At 43.4% G+C, this 25,487-nt stretch overlaps 1 protein-coding gene across 2 annotated transcripts in view; it reads right to left on the minus strand.

Annotated features, from left to right (window-relative positions):
* Window positions 1–25,487, minus strand: part of jag2b (jagged canonical Notch ligand 2b) — a 163,249-nt gene that overhangs the window by 108,004 nt on the left and 29,758 nt on the right. For both annotated transcript variants that reach the window (XM_078234507.1, XM_078234506.1), the window contains exon 3: window positions 4,239–4,290. In XM_078234507.1, coding sequence (XP_078090633.1) covers window positions 4,239–4,290 — 52 coding nt within the window. The remainder of the gene's footprint in view (window positions 1–4,238; window positions 4,291–25,487) is intronic.

Consider the following 25,487-nt stretch of genomic DNA (forward strand, 5'->3'; position numbering starts at 1 on the left):
TCTAGATTAATAGTCTAGCACTAATACCACTAGGCCATCACCTTGGAAATATATCATTGTTCCTTCACTGTCACTGGGTCAGAAATCTGGAAACTTCCACCCAACAGCACAATGAGTGTACCTACACCACGTGGACTGCAGTGGTTCAAGGGAGCAGCTCACCACCACCTTCTCAAGGACAATTAGGATGGGCAATAAATGTTGGCCTAGCCAGTGACACACACATTCCATGAATTAATTTTTATAAATCTGTTAAGGCACATTTAATTGTCAGAATACAATTAAACCATGACACATTGAGAAACTTTCAATATAAATGTGGACATAGGAATTTATAATGGATAAAGTTGCGAGGATAGGAGAGAGAATTAAGGTTATTATTTATAGATGTGGTACGACTGCTACTTAATGTTAGAAACGGAAATGTTCCCTCCTCTTCCTCCACTTATTCTCAGCGTGACCATGTCAGGGACACTGCGACATAATTGTCTTTCCTATGCACTGGCATTTCTTATGGCATTCACATTTCTCAAGGTCCTATGCATGTTTTATGAATGCCTAACTAGCAGAGCAGCTCCATGATGATCGCAAGGGAGTGTTGGACAGAGGAAACATTAAACCCATCATCCTGGGAGGGTTTGGCAGAGGTGGAAGAACCATATGTTGTCACTAGGCCTAACGCAACAGCAGGGATACACTTAATAGTGGGTCACAGCTGCCATTCAGCCCATTGTGCTTGCACTGAAAAGAGCTACCCAATTAATTCTACTCTCTTCAGAACACAGGAATAGAAAGCAGCCATTTGGCCCTTTCAGCTCAATCCCCCATTTAATCAGATCTTGGCTGATCAGGTTGTCTCCTTATCTTTATTTTTCTGCCTGCTCCCATAACTCTCAACTCCGATGTCAGTCAAAAATCTTTCGAACTCCGCCTTGAATAATATCTTTTCTCCATAACCCTGCAAATATTCTTCAAATATTAATCCAACTCTCTTTTTGAAAGTTACTACTAAACCTGCTTTTACCTCCCTTTCAGGCAGCGTATTCTAGACGGCTCATTTCCCAGCTCTCCTCTTGGCCAAGTATTTTAAATCTTATCTCCACGTTATCAAACAATCCCACCAGTGAGAATAATTTCTACGCTATCAAAACCCTTTCACAAATTTAAACACTTGAGTCTCCCAGAAGAGCATAATCTCAGCTTCTGTAGTTCCTGTAGAACTGAGTACTCTCACCCCTGGTATATCTCCTTTACACCTTCTCCAAGGCTTTGATATCCTTCCTCTAGTGTGGCGCCCAGAACTAGACACAATACTTCTGTTGAGGCCTGGTCAATGATTTATACATATTTAGAAGTATTTTGTCTCTATTTTTGAAACCAGGATGTTTTTTTCCTCTAAATATATAAACACCCTCAGTGTCCTGCCACCTCACAGATTTTTCTTTTGTTCTTTGGGGGGGGGGGGTGCGCGTCACATCAAAGCCTCTTTAATATTGAGAGATGTGTTTCCTATGGGATCTTAAAGCATCCCTCAAACTACTCCCACCACAATACTACATCAATACTTCACACCAGTGTTACATAGTTCAAAATACTTGAGGCACAAGCCAAGTTTGAAAGGACAAACATCTACAATTGGACTAGGGTGTTATTCACACTTTATTTCAACTTGGAACATATACCATTTTTAAAAACACACCCACCATTACACTTAGTGCTGCAGGGAGGATTTCAACAAAATTTACTGTGCTGTCCAATTCGCTTGGAACCCAATTCCTCTGGCAAAGTTTTAACCTTAACCTGCACTTCCCAAGATGCTTCACAAGGTCGTTAATAAAAGTCATGACAAATGAGAGATGACCAGAAGCTTGTTCAGAATCCGGTTTTGCTTCTTAAAGGAGAGGGAGATAGAGGGGTTTAGGGAAGGAATTCTACATTGTAGGGCCCAGGGAGCTGAACGAGATGATGCATCAATTATTAGGGATGCTCAAGAAGGCAATGTTGGCATGCAGAGATTTGAGTGAGAGGGTGGGGATGGGACCACAAAGGGATTCAAAACAGGATGACAACTTTAAAATGGTATTGCGAACTGGGATTCATGTTGACCAGACGCATGGAAAATGAATAGAATAAGCCGACAGCTACAAATCCTATATCCAAATGATTAACTGTGCAAGAGATCACCCTGACTTAATCTTACAACCACCCACTCTGAACCCGATTAGAAAACTACTTGAAATATGTTCGATATGCAGCAGTGACTACCTGGGACTAAAAGAAAGATTGAGTTCACCATCAGTGAGTACAGGGTTCACCAGTGAGTCAGGGGTCATCTTAAGCATCTGAAGAATTACTGCTTTGCAATGTGCTCACATGCCTCTATTATTCCAAGCATACTAACCTTAGGCAGATATCACATTCTATGATCTTTTAACCTCAATGACAGTATCTCCCTTACATTCAGAACAGCAATTACCAATATGTCCTTTGATAGGATTACATGCAGTTTAGTATAAATAACTCAATTTGCATAGAAGCTTAGCTGTTTAATATTAGCTCACTACTCTGTTTAGTTACTCGCTCAAAGGTTAGAAAGTTCATTGGAATGATTCCTGGGGTAAGGAGGATTATCCATCCTCAGAGGAAAGTTTGGTCCTGCATACATTGGAGTTTAGGAGAGTGAGAGATGATTTTATTGAAACATACAAGATCCGAGAGTGAATGTTTGCCCTAGTAGGAAAGACTAGAACAAGGGGACACAGTTTAAAAATAAGGGGTCTCCCATTTAAGGCAGAGAGGAGAAACTTTTTCTGAGGGTTGTGTGCACGCAACACATTTCCCCAGAGTAGTGGAGCAGTAAATATTTCTGAGGCTGAGTTAAATTGACTCCCTTGTCAATCAAGACTCTAAGGGTATAGGGGTTAGGAAGGAAAGTGGAGTTGAGGCCACGATCAGGTCAGTACTCCTGCTCCTAATTCATATGTTCACCTCTCAACCGGAGGCCATAGGCCAGAGCATATGGATAATCATTTACCCAGAGCATGCCAGCCAATCTGGCTAGCCTATCCAACATTTCGGGGAAGCAATACAGAGGAAACAATAACCAGTCATCCATCAATTCTCCCCTCCACAGAAACAATTGGGGCCAGGTATTTAGGGATTGGAAATGCAGGCACTGGTCTATACCCATGGTATAGACCAGTACAAACTTGGACTGAAAGCTAAATGAGCACACTACACCCCAAAAAAGTGAACAGCCATCGATACATCTACCTAACAACAGAGCTCGAAGATCACAAGACCATAAGAAATAGTAGGCCTTTCCACCCATCAAGCCTGCTCTGCCATTCAATAAGACCATGGCATCTTGACTGGGCCTTAACTCCTCTTTTCTGCCCGTCCTCATATACTGCAATGGTTGAAAAGGAGCACAAAAGGTTTTGTTTTGCTAAAACATATTCCAGGATATTCCATTTGAATCGCTTCCCTGCAGAACTGAGTGCTGAACTGAATGAAAAACCTTGAATTCAAAGCTTGATTATGAAGCCTTTCAAAACGTCTGCGGCTCAGAATCCAAGCAGAGTGCAGGTGGTGGTCATTCAGTCCGTCAGGTCCTCTCTGGCAATTTCAAACAGCGAACCGAATAATTCCATCCCCCCCCCTCCCTCCATTCGTTGCCATACCTCTGTTATTGAAAGTAATTATTCAAAGTTATTGGTTGTGAAAGATGGGGAGTGTGTTCCAATATCCACCTTGAAGAATTGTCTAAAGATGACAGAGGGTGGAAAGGAATTTAAACACTCCCAGGACAGCCCTGTCCCCATCAAACACTCCCAGGTTAGAGAGAATTATGACTTGAGCAAGATATCACCTATGAATGGAATCCCTGGCAGATGTTTCAAATGAGGAAAAAAGCATGTGGGTGAGCTGAATCACTTATTCAGTTTATTAAAAAAACTTGAAATCTGAACAGTCATGTGTGCACATAGAATCCATACATAATTAGTCACCACTAAGAATTTGACGTATTGGAATTTCCCCATTTATAGCATGTCTGGGCTCCTCAGACTCTCTCCCCGCCCTCCCCAGTTCCCACTTACCCGTGGCAAATGCATAGCAACAAGACACTTTTGCAAAAACTGCCAATACAGCACTAAATATTTATGGACTTTTTAAATTGTGAGTGTGTCCAGACAAGTTAGCGAAATACCTCAGAAGCAAGAGGTTAGGGTACTCACTGGCTGTTGCGTTGTCCTGATCCCATGCTTCCACTATTAATGTGTACGACCTCTGGGAAGGAAGGGAAGAAAGGGATTATCCATTAGAAATTAGCTGCAGGCTGAAACCATGGCAACAATTCAATTCAAAACAAGGACTCCCAACATTTTATGGCAGTATTTGAAGTACTTCCAATGGCCTGTTCAATACTTATCCCCAAATCAGCATTATTTGTAAAACAAACAGCCGATCTGGTCATCACACTACTGCTTGTGGGGGTTTACTGTGTACAAATGGGTTGTGGCAATTACTACATTTCAACTTTAACCCCACTTCAAAAAACAGGCACTATATAAATGTAAGCCTTCCTTTTTTCTTGCACCCAATCCAGTCAGAGCCTATAACAGAGCCAGATAGAGGAGGAAAACCCACAGTGGAGCAGAGTTTTGGAAACTATAAAGTACAGCATAGGAACAGGCCCTTCGGCCCACCAAGTCTGTGCCAACACACAATGCCTTTCGCCTCTACGTGGTCCGTATCCCTCTATTCCCTACCTCTTCGTATCTGTCAAGAAGATGCCTCTTAAATGTTGCTATTGTATCTGCTTCTGCCACCTTCTCTGGCAGCGCATTCTATGCACTATCCTCTTAAAAAAAAACTTGCCTCTCACCTCCATAGGTCCAAAGTCACCTGTTGTCAATCCTTCCCAAGTCCACTCCACTTGCCACACGTCTCAAAATACTCACGCACTAGACCCCAAAATATTATTTTCTACAGAAAAATCAGAACTAATTAACATGTAAATGAGTCAATAGTATCTGCTTTTATCATCTCTCTCGGGAGCCTGCACCATTAGACCTGACACACTGACTGAAACATTGAGATCACATTTTTGAACACACACACAGCAGGGGCTGTGTCCTCTGTTCCTGGAAAAGGTGAAACAACTGCTCATGGTCATTTTAGAATTCTAAAAACAGCAGCAAAGACATCACCTCTCAACCTTCTGAGTCTATCCCAGTGAGATCATGCTCAATTTACAGAATAACAATGCAGGGTTCAGTGTCATTATGGTTGCCACTGGATTAGTAATCCAGAGGTCTGGGTGACAGGAGTTCTGACAGCTGGAGCTTTAAATTCAGTTGCTTAAATAAATCGGAATAAAAAGCCAGCATCAGTCATGGCGATTGTGAAATTACCAGATTGTCGTAAAAAACAACTAACAATGTCCTTAAAGGAAATCTGCCATCCTTATCTGGCCTGGCCTACAAGTGAACCCAGACCCACAGAAACGTGATTAACTCTTAACTACCTCTAAACTGACCGAGTGAGACACTCCGTTGTATTCAAGGCGGCGACTCAACATCATTACTAAGGACAAAAATTGCTGTCTTATTAATAATGCTCGCCTCATGAATAAGAAAAGCTTCTCCTAATCCAATCTCTTCATCCCCTCATTTTGGATGCTTTATTCAATATTTTCATTCCAGAATGTGAATGTGTAATCGAGGCTAGCATTCCAGCGCAACACCGAAAGGAAGCTGCATGGTCAGAGGTGTTGTCCTACAGATGAGGCATCAAACTGAAGCTCTCCTTATCTGACCATCTTATATTCATAGTAAGTAAAGATCCCAGAAAACACTTGAAAGAGCATCAAGTTCAGCCACTTTGCTGCCTTCCCAATATTAAGCATAGATACTCATTTTAAAAGTTGTATCTGGCTTTGGGAATGTTTCAAAGGGAGTGCTATCTTTAATATTTCTCTTCATTATTAGTAAAAAAAATACAGAAGCATTGGAGAAGATTTACAAGAAGCACAAGTCTAATTCCTAAACTTAGAGGAGCAAGTTACATGGAAAGATTGTGCTCAAGACTTCAGTAAAGTTTATTTATTAGTCACAAGTAAGGCTTACATTAACACCGCAATGAAGTTACTGTGAAATTCCCCGAGTCGCCACACTCCGGCGCCTGTTCGGGTCAATGCACCCTAACCAGCATGTCTTTCAGAATGTGGGAGGAAACCCACGCAGACGTGGGGAAAACGTGCAGACTCTGCACAGTGACCCAAGCGGAGATTCAAACCCAGGTCCCTGGTGCTGTGAGGCAGCACTGCTAACACTGTGCCACCATGCCGCCCCCCAGCAAAAACTCCTGCAAAAAGGTGGTTGAGTGGAGATGACCAAAGCTTTCCAGGTTTGATGTCTGGAGAATTTAGATCCAAGAATCAGGACTCAAAAACAGAAGGGTACAAAATTAGGAACTTTAAAAAGAAACTGGAAATTTGGGCAATAGGATTGCAGAAGTGGCCATGAAGCAGTCGAATTATCACAATGACTGAAGTGGTTCAACTGGGAAGAAAACACTCTGGCCTTACCTATATAACTACCTCCAGTATCACATCAAGTTGATTCATAACTGCTGTCTGGAGACACAGTTGCGTCAAACAGAAGGCCCACCAGCATATTTAAGGCAGGGAGGGGTGGGTAATAAATGCCAGCAACACCCACATCAAGAATCTTTTTTGTTTTAAAGTGTTAAATTCCTCTCCCTCAGCATAGTAATTAGTTTTAGCCTTTTTCGCTACCAATTTTCTCTCCTCATACTCTGTCACTTTCTAACATTCTTCACTTACTTATCCCAGTCCTGGCTTTTTATACATCAACACTGGGCTCACAAGACAATCCCCCATGACAGCTGATGGAAGGTGAGTTCAATTAATAAATCTGGATCGCAAAACTATCGTTATAAAAACCCACTGGATTCACAATATCCCACACCCAGTCAGGGCTACATGTGACTCCAAACCCACAGTAATGTGGTTGACTCTTAACGGAAATAGCCTACTCAGTTCAAGGACAATTAGGGATGGGCAACAAATGGTGCCCTAGCCAACCATGTCCACGTGTGAAAGAATTTTCTAAAAACGTAAAATTTGCAGTGTGATTAACTAAACCTGGAAAATCAGAACATCACTTGAGTGCAAAGAATCGAATCGTCTCACTAAATTGAAAGTTCCTGAGAATATTACAACTCTAAAGGATTGCTGAAAAGTCACAACATCAGTTATACTAATGCAAGTCTAAACACAACACTGGCTTGTAGCTATGCCACTCCTTCCTACAAGCTGCGGTTTTACTTGGAATCATACTCCACATTAGCCATTTGCACTCCACTGGACATCCTCTCTGACTGAAGGGCTCCTCCGACTCTCCTCATTGTAAAAACGAACAGTCTTGATTTTCAGCCCTTTAATGTTACGGATCGGTTTGTAGTCACTTTCTGTATCATTTACAAGACTTGTTCTTCATAATAAAACCGCATTAACTTTGCTTGACTGCATTAGAAAGTGTTTTGACAAATTGAGTGTTCTTTTTGAAGATGTAACAAGTTGGGTAGCTAAAAGGGAACAAGTAGATGTGATGTATTTGGATTTACAAAGGTCATTCTCTTAGGTGCCACATAAAACAAAAGATCATTGTGTTGAGGTAATAAATTGGCACGGATAGCGGATTGGCTAACTAACAGGAAAATGTCAGGATAAATGGGTCATTTTCAGGTTAGCAGAAGTTACACAGGAATCAGTACTGGGGCCTCAACTATAAAGGGAGAGAGTGATGTAACTAATTTTTCTAACAATACACAGACAAGTGGGAAAACAAGTGGTGAGGACTTAGTAAACTTCCCAAATATGTTTGAACATCAAGGTTGGGGTGGCATGGAAAGATAGGCCAAATGGCCCCCTTCAGTGCTGTAACTTCTCTATGGGTCTATGGAGGAATGTAAAACAATCACCAGGTAAACAGTGCTGGGAAAACTATTAGACACAAAGGCTGACAAGTCCCCAGGGCCTGCTAGCCTGCATCCTATGATCTTGAGAGGCTGCAGAGAAAGAAGAGGCAATGGTTACAATTTTCCAAAATTCTTTAGATTCTGGAAGGGTTCCAGCAGAAAATAGCAAATGTAATACCTCGATTCAAGAAATGAGGGAGAGAGAGCAGGAAACTAAAGGCCAGTTAGCCTAACTTCTGCATAGGGAAATTGCTAAAATCCATTATTAAGGAGGTTATAGCAGGAAACTCAGAATCACAACGAGATCAGAGTAAACATGGTTTTGAGAAAGGGAAATTATGTTCAACTCATTTGTTAGACTTTTTTGAGAAAGTAACAAGCAACCTGGATAAAGGGAAACCTGTAGACATGGTACTCTTTGATATGGTGCCACATCAAAGGTTACGACGGGGTTAACATATTAGCACAGGTAAAGGACTGGCTAGATAACGGGATGTGGAGATGCTGGCATTGGGCTACCCTACTTGTTAAAATTGACTGTGTGTCTTTATATGGCCTGTTTGTGAACAGAACTCCCACTTACCTGATGAAGGAGCAGCGCTCCAAAAGCTAGTGGCTTTTGCTACCAAATAAACCTGTTGGACTTTAACCTGTAGCTAACAGGAAGCAGAGAGTAAGGACAAATGGGTTCTTTTCAGAGTGGCAGGCTGTAACTTATGGAGTGCTACAAGGATCAGTGCTGAGGCCTCAACTATTTCCAATTATGATCCCAGCTGATGTTACTACTGGGTAAGTCAGGTCCCAGGGTAGAAACCCAGCTTGATAGATCCAAACTTTTGTTTTTTGTTTAGATCATAGAACAGTACAGCACAGAACAGGCCCTTCGGCCCACAATGTTGTGCCGAGCTTTATCTGAAACCAAGATCAAGCTATCCCACTCCCTATCATCCTGGCGTGCTCCACGTGCCTATCCAATAACCGCTTAAATGTTCCTAAAGTGTCTGACTCCACTATCACTGCAGGCAGTCCATTCCACACCCCAACCACTCTCTGCGTAAAGAACCTACCTCTGATATCCTTCCTATATCCCCCACCACAAACCCTATAGTTATGCCCCCTTGTAATAGCTCCATCCACCCGAGGAAATAGTTTTTGAACGTTCACTCTATCTGTCCCCTTCATCATTTTATAAACCTCTATTAAGTCTCCCCTCAGCCTCCTCCACTCCAGAGAGAACAGCCCTAGCTCCCTCAACCCTTCCTAAGACCTACCCTCCAAACCAGGCAGCATCCTGGTAAATCTCCTCTGCACTCTTTCCAGCGCTTCCACATCCTTCTTATAGTGAGGTGACCAGAACTGCACACAATATTCCAAATGTGGTCTCACCAAGGTCCTGTACAGTTGCAGCATAAGCCCACGGCTCTTAAATTCCAACCCCCTGTTAATAAAAGCTAACACACTATAGGCCTTCTTCACAGCTCTATCCACTTGAGTGGCAACCTTTAGAGATCTGTGGATATAGACCCCAAGATCTCTCTGTTCCTCCACAGTCTTCAGAACCCTACCTTTGACTCTGTAATCCACATTTAAATTAGTCCTACCAAAATGAATCACCTCACATTTATCAGGGCTAAACTCCATTTGCCATTTTTCAGCCCAGCTTTGCATCCTATCTATGTCTCTTTGCAGCCTACAACAGCCCTCCACCTCATCCACTACTCCACCAATCTTGGTGTCATCAGCAAATTTACTGATCCACCCTTCAGCCCCCTCCTCTAAGTCATTAATAAAAATCACAAAGAGCAGAGGACCAAGCACTGATCCCTGCGGCACTCCGCTAGCAACCTGCCTCCAATCCGAAAATTTTCCATCCACCACCACCCTCTGTCTTCGATCAGATAGCCAGTTACCTATCCAATCGGCCAACTTTCCCTCTATCCCACACCTCCTCACTTTCATCATAAGCCGACCATGGGGGACCTTATCAAACGCCTTACTAAAATCCATGTATATGACATCAACTTCATCAACACACTTAGTTACCTCCTCAAAAAATTCAATCAAATTTGTGAGGCACGACTTGCCCTTCACGAATCTGTGCTGACTATCCCGGATTAATCCACATCTTTCTAAATGGTCGTAAATCCCATCCCTAAGGACCTCTTCCATCAATTTACCAACCACCGAAGTAAGACTAACCGGTCTATAATTACCAGGGTCATTTCTATTCCCTTTCTTAAACAGAGGAACAACATTCGCCACTCTCCAGTCCTCTGGCACCATCCCCGTGGACAGGGAGGACCCAAAGATCAAAGCCAAAGGCTCTGCAATCTCATCCCTTGCCTCCCAAAGAATCCTAGGATATATTTCATCAGGCCCAGGGGACTTATCGACCTTCAGTTTATTCAAAACTGCCAGTACATCCTCCCTCCAAACATCTATTTCCTCCAGCCTATTAGCCTGTAACACCTTCTCTTCCTCAAAAACATGGCCCCTCTCCTTGGTGAACACTGAAGAAAAGTATTCATTCATCACCTCGCCTATCTCTACTGACTCCATACACAAGTTCCCACTACTGTCCTTGACCGGCCCTAACCTCACCCTGGTCATTCTTTTATTCCTCACATAAGAGTAAAAAGCCTTGGGGTTTTCCTTGATCCGACCTGCCAAGGACTTCTCATGTCCCCTCCTAGTTCTCCTAAGCCCCTTTTTCAGCTCGTTCCTTGCTAACTTGTAACCCTCAATCGAGCCATCTGAACCTTGTTTCCTCATCCCTACATAAGCTTCCCTCTTCCTTTTCACAAGACATTCCACCTCTTTCGTGAACCATGGTTCCCTCACTCGGCCATTTCCTCCCTGCCTGACAGGGACATACCTATCAAGGACACCCAGTATTTGTTCCTTGAAAAAGTTCCACTTTTCATTAGTGCCTTTCCCTGACAGTTTCTGTTCCCAACTTATGCCCCCTAATTCTTGCCTAATCGCATCATAATTACCTCTCCCCCAATTGTAAACCTTGCCCTGCCGTACGGCCCTATCCTTCTCCATTGCAACTTAGAAAAGTGGAAGATGGACATTGAACAGTTAGAGACCGAGGCCAATTTACTTTTAACAAAAAGAATAAAACATTTATTAAACAAATACTATATTACACGACTCCTTCACCCCAACTACACTATTACAGATATATACAGATTTGTAAGCATAACAAGTTACAAAATTTATCTTTTATCAATGTCCTTAGTAAGTACACAGTCCATGTAAATCAGTAGACGAAATATGGTCAGACGCCCCACACTTTCAAATCAAGGGGCAGATGCCACTCCACTCAATAAAACTTCCAAGGATCTCTCCTTATTTCCCCCCAGACGTTTGTTACACTGTGAGCCAACTGCTCCTGGTGGAATTGTCTTGCATGTGAGGGTTTCCGTTCTCCGCTCTCAACATCACTGCTTCACCGGCCCTGCGTAAAGAGTCACCAACCTTTGGTCTCCTTGGATCTTTGCTTCTCCCAAATCCACGTTGTTCCAGGTCTGCACTTGCAGCCTGTCATGTCAACTTGGAACCTTGGTTCTTCACTCTTAACTTTGGTTATCAGTGTCTTTTCCAGATTCCACTCACTGGCAGCGGAATCTTATGGTCCTGCCATTGTCAATGGGGTTTCCTATTAAACGCACCCCTCGCCACCGGGAAACCTGTGTCGGGGGTGCAGAGTCAGCAAACAGGACCATAAGATCCCGCCAGCGTGAACGGCAGCAAGATTTTGGTGTAGGTAGATGCCAGTCTCCCTTCCGAGTGTGTCTGATCAGACAGCGCAAGGAGAGTTTTACTCTGTACTTAGCCTCTCTACCTGCCCTGGGAGTGTTTGATATTGTCACTAAACTCCATTTGTCACATTGCCACCCTTCACTTTGAGCAGTATAAATATTCAAAGATTTTAATTGTTGCTGACTGACTATAAACATATATGATGCCCTTGGCACAATTCACATGAACAACCAGAATCTCCACACAAGATGGAGGAACACGAGCCAGAGTCAAACCAGACTGACAGAAATTAGGCATGCTTTGGTCCATCAAGTTGCTGAAAAATCTGCTAAACACGTATTAGCAATCTTGATCAAAGATACTGCAACACCATTTTCAAACTCTGCACAAACAACTTGCCAAACATTAATGAAGAATCAAAGCACAAGTGAAGAGAGAAGAGATACCATTTGAAAGTTTAGTGAAGCTTGGCCACAGAGCTCAGTATTAGATTCCCTGTGTGTCTGGAGATGCCCAGCAAGATGGGGTTGGTGAGGATCTATCTGCTCCTGTTGTGGCTCATGATCGCTAACCAATGACTTCTGTTGGAAAATGCACATCTGCACATTAGATAAGAGGATTGGGATCATGGTGTAACCGGCCTTCCACAATCTATTAAACCCGTGTCTGGCCTTCCGCATAAAAGGAATGATGTACTTCCTGGAATGTTACCTGTGTCCTACCTTCAGGGAATCAAGTAAAAAAAATTGAAAGTTATTTTTCCCTCCAGAAACAATTAACACTGGACACATTTTTCCATATTTCACTGCCTCCTCACAAACTACTCAAGACTGGTAATGCTTAGCTCGGCTATTAATTTGTTAAGCAGCTTTGTGCAGTAAAAGGCAGGGCTCCTCTGCCTACAAAACTCCATTAATTACTGCAAGATTCAGTTTGATGCCATTAGACTGGAGCCTGCCAGGCACATGAGCTAATACTACAATCTCAATCTGAAGCCTCCGGGGACAACATCAAATCACGAGCTTGGAGAGGCCATCAGATCATTTACGCACCGACTGGAGATTTGGAGCTGATATGATTCAGCAGACACAAGGGGAAAAGATGAGAAGCAACAACACACCTTGTTACCTCATTGAGACAACAGGGACATGTTGCAGGAGATCACTTCTCAGCCTTTTGGCTAAGATCAAGCCCAAGATAGGGTGCAAGGCCTATCTTGGGCTTGATCATGTTTGTCTCTCTTATGGGGACCTTGAATTGAATCGGACTATTGACTAAGTTTACGAATGAAGTAAAAATATTAAAGGGATACGGAGTGATTAAAGGGGGTGGATTCGAGCTACTTCCAGCATTACGAATGTGTTTCACCAACTTCCTTATCCAAGCTATAAAAACAGGTCACTCAGACCCTGAACAATTCTGTAGCCTCCACAGACTTATTGTTGTAAATGAGGGCGTCGACAATGAATGGAACAATTTGGCCTCCAAATATTGTCAACAATACTTGACAATGTGCCATGGTCAAGGTTTACAGGTTCCGTTACTCTACATCACAAGGCAGCTTTTAAAAAAATAAAATACAGAATGGGATAGATTAATCCAGCTGGTGCTATGGAATGACACCGAGCTGGTTACTCATTACAAGCTGGTCTTCAATGAAAAGTGAACGCCCTACAGGTGACCTCTAAAATAGAGCCATAGAGATTTACAGCATGGAAACAGGCCCCTCAGCCCAACTTGTCCACGCCTCCTTTTTTTCCTTTAAAACCACTAAGCTAGTTCCAATTGCCCATGTTTGGGCCATATCCCTCTATACCCATCTTACACATGTAACTGGGTACAAAATCATAAAATCATCGAACCCTCAGTGCAGAAGGAAGCCATTCAGCCCATCCAGTCTGCACCGACTCTGACAGGGCACCTTTACCCAGGCCCATTCCCTGCCCTGTACCTGAAATCTCACTCATTTTATCCTGCTAATCCCCCAACCTACACATCTTTGGACACTAAAGGGGAATTTAGCACGGCCAAACCATCGAACCTACACATCTATGGACTGGACAATCCCTAAAGAATACTTCAAGAACCTGGTCTCAGCTAACACCAGAGCAAGACTTTGAGCAGCAATATTTGAGCTGACTCATTTCCAGTTCTCCGCCACTGCTACTCTTATCAAATTCTACAATTTAATTTCCCTCCCTCATCCAGACAAAACAGGTCTCAACTAAGATCAAATAACATCCCTGACTTCCAATGAGTTGCCATCAAGAGAATGTCTTTGTATAGTAACATTCAATGCCTACATTTCAAGGAAAAGGGGTGGCTCTGGTGGTCATAACGAGCCATTAGTCAGTCACAAGGAAGCACACGCACACACCCCCTCACCTCTTCAATTAAATAACTGGATAGTAGCTTTCAAAAGGGAACTGAATGAGGGAATAAAAATACAGGGTTATGGGGAAAGAGCAGAGGAGCGAGACTACTTGGATAGTGCCAACAAAATGTCAGCACACGAATGAAGGGCTGAATGTCCTTATTCTGTGCTGCATTACACTATTTCCCTATTGATTGGAAACAAACTCCTAACCATCATTGAGTCATAGAGGGGAAAGGAGACTCATTAAGAATGCGGGGGCAAAACCTTAGAGCAGGGCCATTCAGGGGTGATGTCAAGAAGCACTTCTACAAGGTTGCAGCTAACAGGGCTGAAGTCCGGAGCTGAAAAAAATCATTAATTCAGTAACAATCACCAACTCCCAAAGTCCCATTGAAATAAAAACAGAAAAATGCTGGAAAATCTCAGCAGGTCTGACAGCATCTGTGGAGCTCTGATGAAGGGTCATCCAGACTCGAAACGTTGGCTCTATTCTCTCCCCACAGATGCTGTCAGACCTGCTGAGATTTTCCAGCTTTTTTCTGTTTTTGTTTCAGATTCCAGCATCTGCAGTATTTTGCGTTTATCCCATAGAAATAACTTCCTTCCGATTATTGTCCTAATCACAAAGTCGAAAAAAGATTATGTAAATGAAATTTACCTAACCTTACTTGATATTGGCCATGGATTCCCAGAAACAAACACACCAGGCAGTAAGGATGGCAAAATTAGCCTCAACGCCCCTTCCTTAGCCTGGAAAAGGGGAGGGCAGGAAGAGGAAAGAAGAAAAAAAGACACCAGGGATCACAGTCAGCATCCACTGGAAGGTGTAGATCTTGGGAGAGATCTCGACTGGGCTCTGCCACGATGCCCAACTTAGTTAAACAGCCTGACAACATTCACTAAAGCTCCGACGTGACACAATGACTAGTTGAATGAAATTGTGCAGCAGGTTCCAACCATCAGGCCCCTCCACACTCCTGATCATCATACCCACAACTGGTGAACTTGCCTTCAGCTGCATAAGCTCCAAGTTTAAGAATTCCCTCCCTGAACATCGTCTCCTTCATGACACTCATTAAAATCTATTTCTTTGTCTAAGCATTAGGTCATCAATCTCAATACATGTGGCTATGTCAACTTATGTCGAATTTATCCTGTGAAGATGCTTGGGATGCTTTACTACATTTAAAGATAGAATATCAGAACCATAGAAATGTTACAATGCAGAAGGAGGCCATTCAGCCCATCATATCTGTGCTGGCCATAAGAGAAAAAGAAACTAGCTGCTCATTTTAATCCTATTTTCCAGCATCTGGTCCGTAGCCTTGCAGGTTGCAGCACCTCAGATGCAGATCCCGATACCTTTTAAATGAATTGAACTCGAGACATGATTCTACTGACAATCAAAACACTTTATTTAACAACAAATGAACTAGCTTAGCATCAACAGTCAAACAAGACAAAATGAAAGGAAGCAATTCTAACTTCTATCACTATGTCAGTTCCAATTAAGCAATATTTCTCTTATAGACTTAACACACATTTGAAACACAAGTTAGCAAAATACAGATATATTTGCTTTAACCTTTGAAAAGATCTCTCCAAGACTATTAACAGAGAGTGCCTCCAGGCCTCTGCCCTGAATCAGCTCCACTCAGCAACTGCCCTTTGTTTAAAAATGAAAATGAAACTGGTTTTTGCGACATGCCTAACTCCTCCCATCAACCCAATATCACATGACTCGGTCCCTGTATATCTAATTCACCTTATTACTTTAATAAAAAAAGCCTCATTAAGCCTTCTTCTAAATAACCACTTACATGGCTAAAATGGATAATTATTTTGCTCTCTCAGTATCTGCTAAATTCCTGCCAGACAAACAAACTACTACCTGCAACAAAACTGCCTCTTAAAGCAGTCCCCCCCCCCCCCCCTCCCTTAAATATAACAGCACAGTATCATCACAATATGCCTTGTCCATCTGTCCTGCCAGCTTCAAGTACCTCTGGACATGCACTCCACGGTCTCACTTTCTCAACCCCTCTCAAGATCTTCCCTTTGATGCCACGGATGCAACTATTATCCAAGAGACTGGACAGAAAACTTAGGAATTTCAATTTCTAGACCTTTACCAGAATTAGCATTTCTCCTAACCCGCAAGAAATGCTTAATAAGAACACAAAAGCAAAACACAGCAGATGCCAAAATGAAATCAGAAAACACTGGAAACACTCGGTAAGTCCGACAGCTTTTGTGGAGGGAAAAAACAGAACTGAAAAATTTCAGTTCTGATGAAAGGTCACAGACCTGAAATGTTAATCGTTTCTCTCCACAGATGTTGCCTGGCTTGCTGAGTATTTCCAGCCTTAATTGCCAGTAAGATATTCTCTCCAAATACTAACTACAGCTCTCATGATAGCTCAGTGAAGCCTGCTTTCAACAATCCAGCTTTAACTTCACCGTAACTTAACAAATCTTTGGAAATTATTCTCCAAATTGGAATGCTTCACTCGAAAGCTGGTCAAGATGAAAACAATCCTTCCAACTTGAACAAATTTTAGCAGCACACAAATTCAGTGCAAGTGCAAAGGTCTCAGAATGTGGTTAAAACTCAAACGGGTAACCTGCGTCACAAATGCTGCATTGAAAGACAGAGCCCCTGGACTAAACTTTGGCCATTACAGACAGGTCTGAGCTTACTTGGCCCCATGCAATATAAATTTTAAACTTTTTACGGCAATTCAAGCAACAGACATTCACTTTAACTCAGCCAGTGGCACCACTCTGGATCTTGCCTAGTTAAATCAGTGAGCAACTGAACTTTGCAGGCACCCAGGTTCAAATCACTGTTGTGCCACATTGGCTAATCGTTCAGATGGCAGCAAGAGCATTACAATTGGGCTCAATATCCGGGACTCAACAGCTACTCCTTTATAAACAGCATGCTACAGCTATGGTACATATCTACAAGAATGCGCTGCAGAAGCTCAAAGTTACCTCAACAACACCACCTTCCTGGAAACGTCTGCTACTGAAGACTAAATGAAGAACAAAAGAAGGGTGCTAGCAGTTGTATTTTGGGGAGACAGTCGAGTCCACTCTGCTTTCAGGTCCCACTATGTCCAATATGACCTGTTCTTGTAGGATGAGATCTAAAATGAAGTAGTTCTGGTCAGTTTCCCCCCAGTTATGCGCCCATTTGTTCTGTAAGCAAATTGGTGATGCTCATATCAAAGGCTCGAAAGCTCATAGAAAAGTAATGGTCAAATGGCTGTTCTACTTTCTAGCTATTAACTGTGTAAATAAACATGTATCATTGCTTGAGGAACACTTGGTTTGTACAGGCAAATCATCTAAATCTTGGAGACATTGAAGCTTTTCATCTTGCATTCATCAGGACAAATGCAAGAATGTCAAATTTCAAATGACCACAATTTATATTGCAGGCGAAAAGGGGCTGAATGAACAAAGAACAAAGAACAAATCAGCACAGGAACAGGCCCTTCGGCCCTCCAAGCCTGCGCCGCTCATGTGCCCAACTAGACCATTCGGTTGTATCCCTCTATTCCCAGTCTGTTCATGTGGCTATCTAGATAAGTCTTAAACGATCCCAGCGTGTCCGCCTCAATCACCTTGCTTGGCAGTGCATTCCAGGCCCCCACCACCCTCTGTGTAAAATACGTCCCCCTGACATCTGTGTTGAACCTTGCCCCCCCCTCACCTTGAACCCGTGACCCCTTGTGTTCGTCACCTCCGACCTGGGAAAAAGCTTCCCACTGTTCACCTTATCTATGCCCTTCATAATTTTATACACCTCTATTAGGTCGCCCCTCATCCTCCGTCTTTCCAGGGAGAACAACCCCAGTTTACCCAATCTCTCCTCATAGCCAAGACCCTCCATACCAGGCAACATCCTGGTAAACCTTCTCTGTACTCTCTCCAAAGCCTCCACGTCCTTCTGGTAGTGTGGCAACCAGAACAGGATGCAGTGTTCCAAATGTGGCCTAACCAACATTCTATACAGCTGCAACATCATATGCCAACTTTTATATTCTATGCCCCGCCCAATGAAGGCAAGCATGCCATATGCCTTCTTCACCACCCTCTCCACCTGTGCTGCCACCTTTAAGGATCTGTGGACTTGTACACCCAGGTCCCTGTGTGTGTCTCTACTCCTGATGGTTCTGCCATTTATTGTATAGCTCCCCCTTACATTAGACCTACCGAAATCCATCACTTCACATTTATCTGGATTAAATTCCATCTGCCATTTTTCCGCCCAATGTTCCAGCCTATATCCTGCTGTATTCTCTGACAATGTTCATCACTATCCGCAACTCCAGCAATCTTTGTGTCATCCGCAAACTTACTGATCACACCAGCTACATCTTCCTCCAAATCATTTATATATATCACAAACAGCAGAGGTCCCAATACAGAGCTCTGCGGAACACCACTAGTTTAACAACACCAGGTTAAAGTCCAACAGGTTTATTTGGTAGCAAAAGCCACACAAGCTTTCGAGGCTCTGAGCCCCTTCTTCAGGTGCGCTCAGAGCCTCGAAAGCTTGTGTGGCTTTTGCTACCAAATAAACCTGTTGGACTTTAACCTGGTGTTGTTAAACTTCTTACTGTGTTTACCCCAGTCCAACGCCGGCATCTCCACATCATGAACACCACTAGTCACAGACCTCCAACCAGAAAAAGACCCCTCCACTGTTACCCTCTGTCTTTTATGGCTAATGATGTGGAGATGCCGGCGTTGGACTGGGGTGAACACAGTAAGAAGTCTCACAACACCAGGTTAAAGTCCAACAGGTTTATTTGGTAGCAAATACCATAAGCTTTCGGAGCACTGCTCCTTCGTCAGATAGAGTGGAAATGTGCTCTCAAACAGTGCAAACAGACACAAAATCAAGTTGCAGAATACTGATTAGAATGCGAATCCTACAGCCAGCCAGGTCTTAAAGGTACAGACAATGTGGGAGGAGGGAACATTAAACACAGGTTAAAGAGATGTGTATTGTCTCCAGACAGAACAGCTAGTGAGATTCTGCAAGCCCAGGAGGCAAGCTGTGGGGGTTACTGATAATGTGACATAAATCCAACATCCCGGTTTAGGCCTCACTTGGCTATCAGTTTCTGCTCAGCAACTCTGCACTGTCGTGTGTCGTGAAGGCCGCCTTGGAGAACGCTTACCTGAAGATCCAAGGCTGAATGCAGAATCTCACTAGCTGTTCTGTCTGGAGACAATACACATCTCTTTAACATGTGTTTAATGTTCCCTCCTCCCACATTGTCTGTACCTTTAAGACCTGGCTGGCTGTAGGATTCGCATTCTAATCAGTATTCTGTAACTTGATTTTGTGTCTGTTTGCACTGTTTGAGAGCACATTTCCACTCCATCTGACGAAGGAGCAGTGCTCCGAAAGCTTATGGTATTTGCTACCAAATAAACCTGTTGGACTTTAACCTGGTGTTGTGAGACTTCTTACTCTTTTTATGGCTAAGCCAGTTCTCCACCCATCTAGCTAGCTCACCTTTTATCCCATGAGATTTAACCTTTTGCACCAGCCTGCCATGAGGGACCTTGTCAAACGCTTTACTAAAATCCATATAGACGACATCCACGGCCCTTCCCTCATCAATCGTTTTTGTCACCTCCTCAAAAGACTCAACCAAATTTGTGAGGCATGACCTCCCTCATACAAAACCATGCTGTCTATCGCTAATGAGATTATTCAGTTCTAAATGCGCATATATCCTATCTCTAAGAATCTTCTCCAACAATTTCCCTACCACGGACGTCAAGCTCATCGACCTATAATTACCCGGGTTATCCTTGCTACCCTTCTTAAATAACAGGACCACATTTGCTATCCTCCAATCCTCTGGGACCTCACCTGTGTCCAGTGAAGAGACAAAGCTTTCTGTTAGAGGCCCAGCAATTTCATCTCTTGCCTCCCTGAGGGGTCTAGGATAGATGCCATCTGGCCCTGGGGATTTGTCTGTCTTAATGTTTCCTAAAAAACCTAACTCTTCCTCCCTTGTAATTGAGATTTTTTCTAACGGGTCAACACATCTCTCTGAGGCACTACCAGTCAACATGTCCCTCTCCTTTGTGAATACCGATGCAAAGATTGGTTGTCAAGTTGACCCTGGTTGACCAGGGGAGAAAAGAGCAAGGCACTATAGGCGCCAAGCTTCCTGGTCATTTTAAAAAGGTGCTGGGTTGACTATATTTCTTTTGTTTGCAGAGAAAGGTCCCCGTGTATGTCGCTTCTAGCGAGCGTAACTGAGTCATGCTATGAGCTCAATTGACCATATTAGAACTGGTTGCTAGTATAGCTATTAGTGCATTCAGGATTGTTCAGCAAGTGCCACCCAATCACAGAATCACATCTAACAGCAGAGATTGTGTTTTGGGACAAAGTCCTACAACTGCCATAATTTGCTACGGCAGTAATAGCTCTTTCAAACAGCCAGCACAGACGCAACAAAACAAATGGCCTCCTGTGCTAGATCATTATTCTAAGGGCAAGAGCAACAATATCATGGGAACACACAATCCTTACTTGGGCATAAGGTACTATTTCATTGTTCAAAATCCAGGAATTTCCTATCTTAACTGACAGACATATCATCACCACAGGATTGCAGTGGCTCAAGGTGAAGCTCCACCATCTTCTTTAAACTAGAGATGGGCAGTAAATATAGCACTGCAAGAGAACAAAGCAGGGATCTTGAAAAAACTATGAGCCTCAGCTAAAACTTCTGATGCCTCATGGAAAGCAACATCTATAGACACCTATAAGGATAGTGGAAGCAGAGACATAAAATGATTTACAAAGGAAACTGGATGGGCACTTGAGAATTAAACTTGCAGTGCCCAAAGGTTTAGGGTAGGAAAATGGGGCTGACTGAACTGCTCTACAGAGGACCAGCATGGACTCATTAGGCAGAAATGCACCATGGTGACTTGACGAATGTGGATCTCATTACTGTGCAAATTGGTGGGACACATTTAAAAGGAGACTGGATCAATCCACAGGGGAACAAGGACTAGAAGGCTTTGCTAAATCGGGTGAGACGTAGTAGGGTGTGGGATGAGGCTCGTGCTGAAGGCCGAATGATCTGCTGCTGTGCTTGAAATACTTCGTAACGCCATGCTGCATGTATTCCAGTTCTATGAAAGATTCACAACTGCATTACTCTGGCAAAAACACAAAATTGTAAAAGTGTAAGGGGAGACGACCAGCCTGGTGGCCACTATGTCCTCTCAGTAGTAAACTCAAAAGGCAGCTCCACAAGGCATTCTACTTCTGTACCTTTCAACAGTTTATTCTGAACTCTAGGTTCAAAATTAGATTAGCAGAGAGCTGAAATTGGCAGTCTGATCCCTCCCAGATGGAAACTCGACAGCTGCACGATCCAAGAAAGCAATGATGGGAAAAGGAGGGGTGGAGTTTTTAAAAAGTTAAAGCACTTCCAAATTACACTGCACGTTGTGTATTGAAATCTTTCCTCTTTTGATTGCACTTTCCGGAAATTTGTGGGATTTGCATCCCAGCAGTCATTCCCCAAACTTCTTGGCTGCAGATTTGAATTTAGAAATCTCACAGATAGCAGAAATCCAGAAGAAAATAGTCTTCTGTACATCAAGAGACCCAGGTACCACACAGGTGACAGCCTTGGCTCAGTGGTTAGCAAACTTAGCTGCATCAAAACAGCAGTGGGGAACGCAGGGTTCAATGCTGGGACCCCAGCTGTTCACAATATACATTCATGATTTGGACGAAGGAATCAAATGCAATGTCTCCAAATTTGCATTTGACACTAAGCTGGGTGGCAGTGTGTGCTGGGAGGAGGATGCCAAGAGGCTGCAGGGTGACTTGGACAGGCTGGTTGAATGGGCAAATGCAATATAATGTGGATAAATGTGAGATTATCCAATTTGGTGGTAAAAACAGGATGCAAGAAAGTTTAGGAAAAGGGGAAGTGCAACATGACCTGGATGCCATGGTGGAACAGTCGTTGAAGGGTGGCATGCAGGTATAGCAGGCGGCGAGGAAATAATGGCATGCTGGCCTTCATACCAAGAGGATTTGAATATAGGAGTAAAGATGCCTTTCTGCAATTAAACAGGGTCTTGGTGAGACCACACCTTGAGCAGTGTGCACAGTTTTGGTCTCCTAATCTGAAGGACATTCTTGCTATTGAGGGAGTACAGCAAAGGTTCACCAGACTGATTCCTGGAATGGCAGGACTGACATATGAAGAGAGACTGGATCGACTGGGCTTGTACTCACTGGAATTTATAAGAATGAGAGGGGATCTCATATCCTGATGGGACTGGACAGGCTGGGTGCAGGAAGAATATTCCCAATGTTGGGGAAGTCCAGAACTAGGGGTCACAGTCTAAGAATAAGGGGTAAGCCATTCAGGACTGAGATGAGGAAGAACTTCTTCACCCAGAGTTATGAACCTGTGGAATTCTCTACCGAAAGCTGTTGGGGCCAGTTCATTAAATATGTTGAAGAGGGAGCTGGACGTGGCCGTTGTGGCTAAAGAGATCAAGAGGTATGGAGAGAAAGTGGGAGTGGGATACTGAAAGTGCATGATCAGCCACCATCATATTGAATGGTGGAGCAGGCTCGAAGGGCCGAACGGCCTTCTCCTGCACTTATTTTCTACGTTTCTATGAGAATGACACACTCAGATGTATGTAAAGAGTGCCGTAACATTGAAGGTGCTATGTTTTAGATAATCATAGAAATCATAGAAACCCTACAGTACAGAAAGAGGCCATTCGGCCCATCGAGTCTACACCGACCACAATCCCACCCAGGCCCTACCCCCACATCCCTACATATTTTACCCACTAATCCCTCTAACCTACACATCTCAGGACACTAAGGGGCAATTTTAGCATGGCCAATCAATCTAACCCGCACATCTTTGGACTGTGGGAGGAAACAGGAGCACCCGGAGGAAACTCCACACAGACAGTGACCCAAGCCGGGAATCGAACTCCGGTCCCTGGAGCTGTGAAGCAGCAGTGCTAACCACTGTGCTACCGTGCCACCCCAATAATCTGTTAAACTGAGGTTCTGTTACTCTCAGGTAGATGCTGAAGTTTTATAGCAAAGCAGTTCCAGTACAGCTACATCACTGGCACCTACCCAGCAATGTGGGAAATTGCCCAGGTATGTCATGTACACAAAAATCAGGACAAATCCAACCCAGCCAGTTACTGCCCCATCAGTCTACTCTTGATCATTAATAAAGTGATAGAAGGGGGTTATCATCAGTGCTATCAAGCTGCACTTACTTAGCAGTAACCTACTCACTGACACTCCTTTTGGGTTCCACCAGGCTCACTCAGCTCCTGATTTCAATACAGCCTTGGTTCAAACATGCACTAAAAGAGTTGAGCTTCAGAGATGTGGTGAGAGTCACTGCCCTTGACATCAAGGTAGCAGAATGGACTGCTGAAGCTCAAGGCAGCAGGTCATCACCACCTTCTTAAGGGCAACTAGAGATAGGTAATAAACACCGTCCTCGCCGACATCAAGAATGAAATTTTAAAAATAATATGGTGAACAGAATTGCATGGTGTACTCAAGTCTAACCTATCCACGGTTCAATACAGATTGAGCATAACGCCCTGAATCTTCAATGACTTCCCTCTAGAAAAAGCTTGGTTTGCCTTTTTTAAAAAGTTAATTTAATCTATGCAGTTCTATAAACGTTCAATAAAAATCCAAGCTCTCGAGCCCTTTCTTACTTGCACTTACTCCACTTTAGACTAAGTGTTTGATATCTTTAAATACGATGGGATTCTGCTTCAGAAATCAGCAAGTGCCAAATGTAACCTTATAGCGCAGGGGGGAGCCAGACTTCTGGTTTTAATGGGCAGCCTGAGCTTCATGAGACGCATATAAGTTTCACTCCATGCTCCCTAAATCTGCACGTCTCATATTGCTGATACCAACAGGTCTCGGCATTTAGAATCAAGGGTGTATCCACCATTGGCAGTAATATCAAAAAGAAAAGCCCTTTTCAAATCTCCAAGCCCAGAAAGTGTATATAGAGGACAGGCCAGCAGGGAAGGAGCACAGAGTTGCTTGGGTTCCAAGAAACAAGAACTTTCATTTCTAATATGCTTTTCATCACCACAAGACGCCCCAAAGCACGTTCCCCAGCCAATGGAGGACTTCTGGAGTATTGTCACTGATATAATAAAGGGGAACTATCTGGATGGCAGCTCATCATAACCATCTCGAGGGCAAATAGGGATGGGCAATAAATATTGGCTTAGTCAGCCACACCCAAATCCCGTGAATGAAAAAAACAGTGAATGCATGCCTAGCAAGCTCCCACAAACAGTAACATGTGATAACGATTAGAGAATCTATTTCAACAATGTTGGGTGAGGGATAAATAATGGCCAGAAATCTGGAGGAACAACCCATCTCCATTCTGCTTCAAAATAGTGCCGTGATCTATTTCCATATGAGGGAGCAGACTTGGTTTAGCATCTCATCTGAAAGACAGCACCTCGAATGGTGCTGCACTCCCTCAGTAGTGCACTGAATGCGTCAGTAAGGATTATGTGCTTGAATCTGGGAACAATATTCTTATTCAGAAGTGACAGCATTATATAGAACCATGGCAACTATTCTAGCAGGATTGTCAGAGGATGATGGACTGAAAAGGTCACATTGTCCACCATTCAGAATATGGAGATCCTTACTACAATGCCCAATTTGGCTACGAAAACCTTTGAGAGATTTCACGGGACTCCTCTAACCAGAAACTGATATATGGACTGATCCTCTTCTACCAATAGCCTCACCAGTTCACAATTATCAAACAAGACCAAATAACAAAACTGATTCAGCAACACTCATACATAGACATAGAATCCTACAGTGCAGAAGGAGGCCATTCAGTCCATTGAGTCTGCACCGACCACAATCCCACCCAGGCCCCATCCCCATAACCCCATGCATTTATCCTAGCTAGTCCCCCTGACATTAAGGGGCAATTTAGCATGGCCAATCCACCTAACCCGCACATCTTTCGACAGTGGGAGGAAACCGGAGCACCTGGAGGAAACCCACGCAGACACGGGGAGAACGCACAAATTCTACACAGACAGTGACCCAAGCCGGGAATCAAACCCAGGTCCCTGGTACTATGAGGTAACTGTGCTAACCACTGTGCCACCGTGCCTCCCAATCAACAGGTTTAGAACAAGGAATTACTAGACTAGTATTAGAATTGCAGCAGTTTTGTAACATCTATCTTTACAATTCCACACAAGCAACACA

Source organism: Mustelus asterias, chromosome 18 (assembly GCF_964213995.1).
Source record: "Mustelus asterias chromosome 18, sMusAst1.hap1.1, whole genome shotgun sequence".
NCBI lineage: Eukaryota > Metazoa > Chordata > Chondrichthyes > Carcharhiniformes > Triakidae > Mustelus > Mustelus asterias.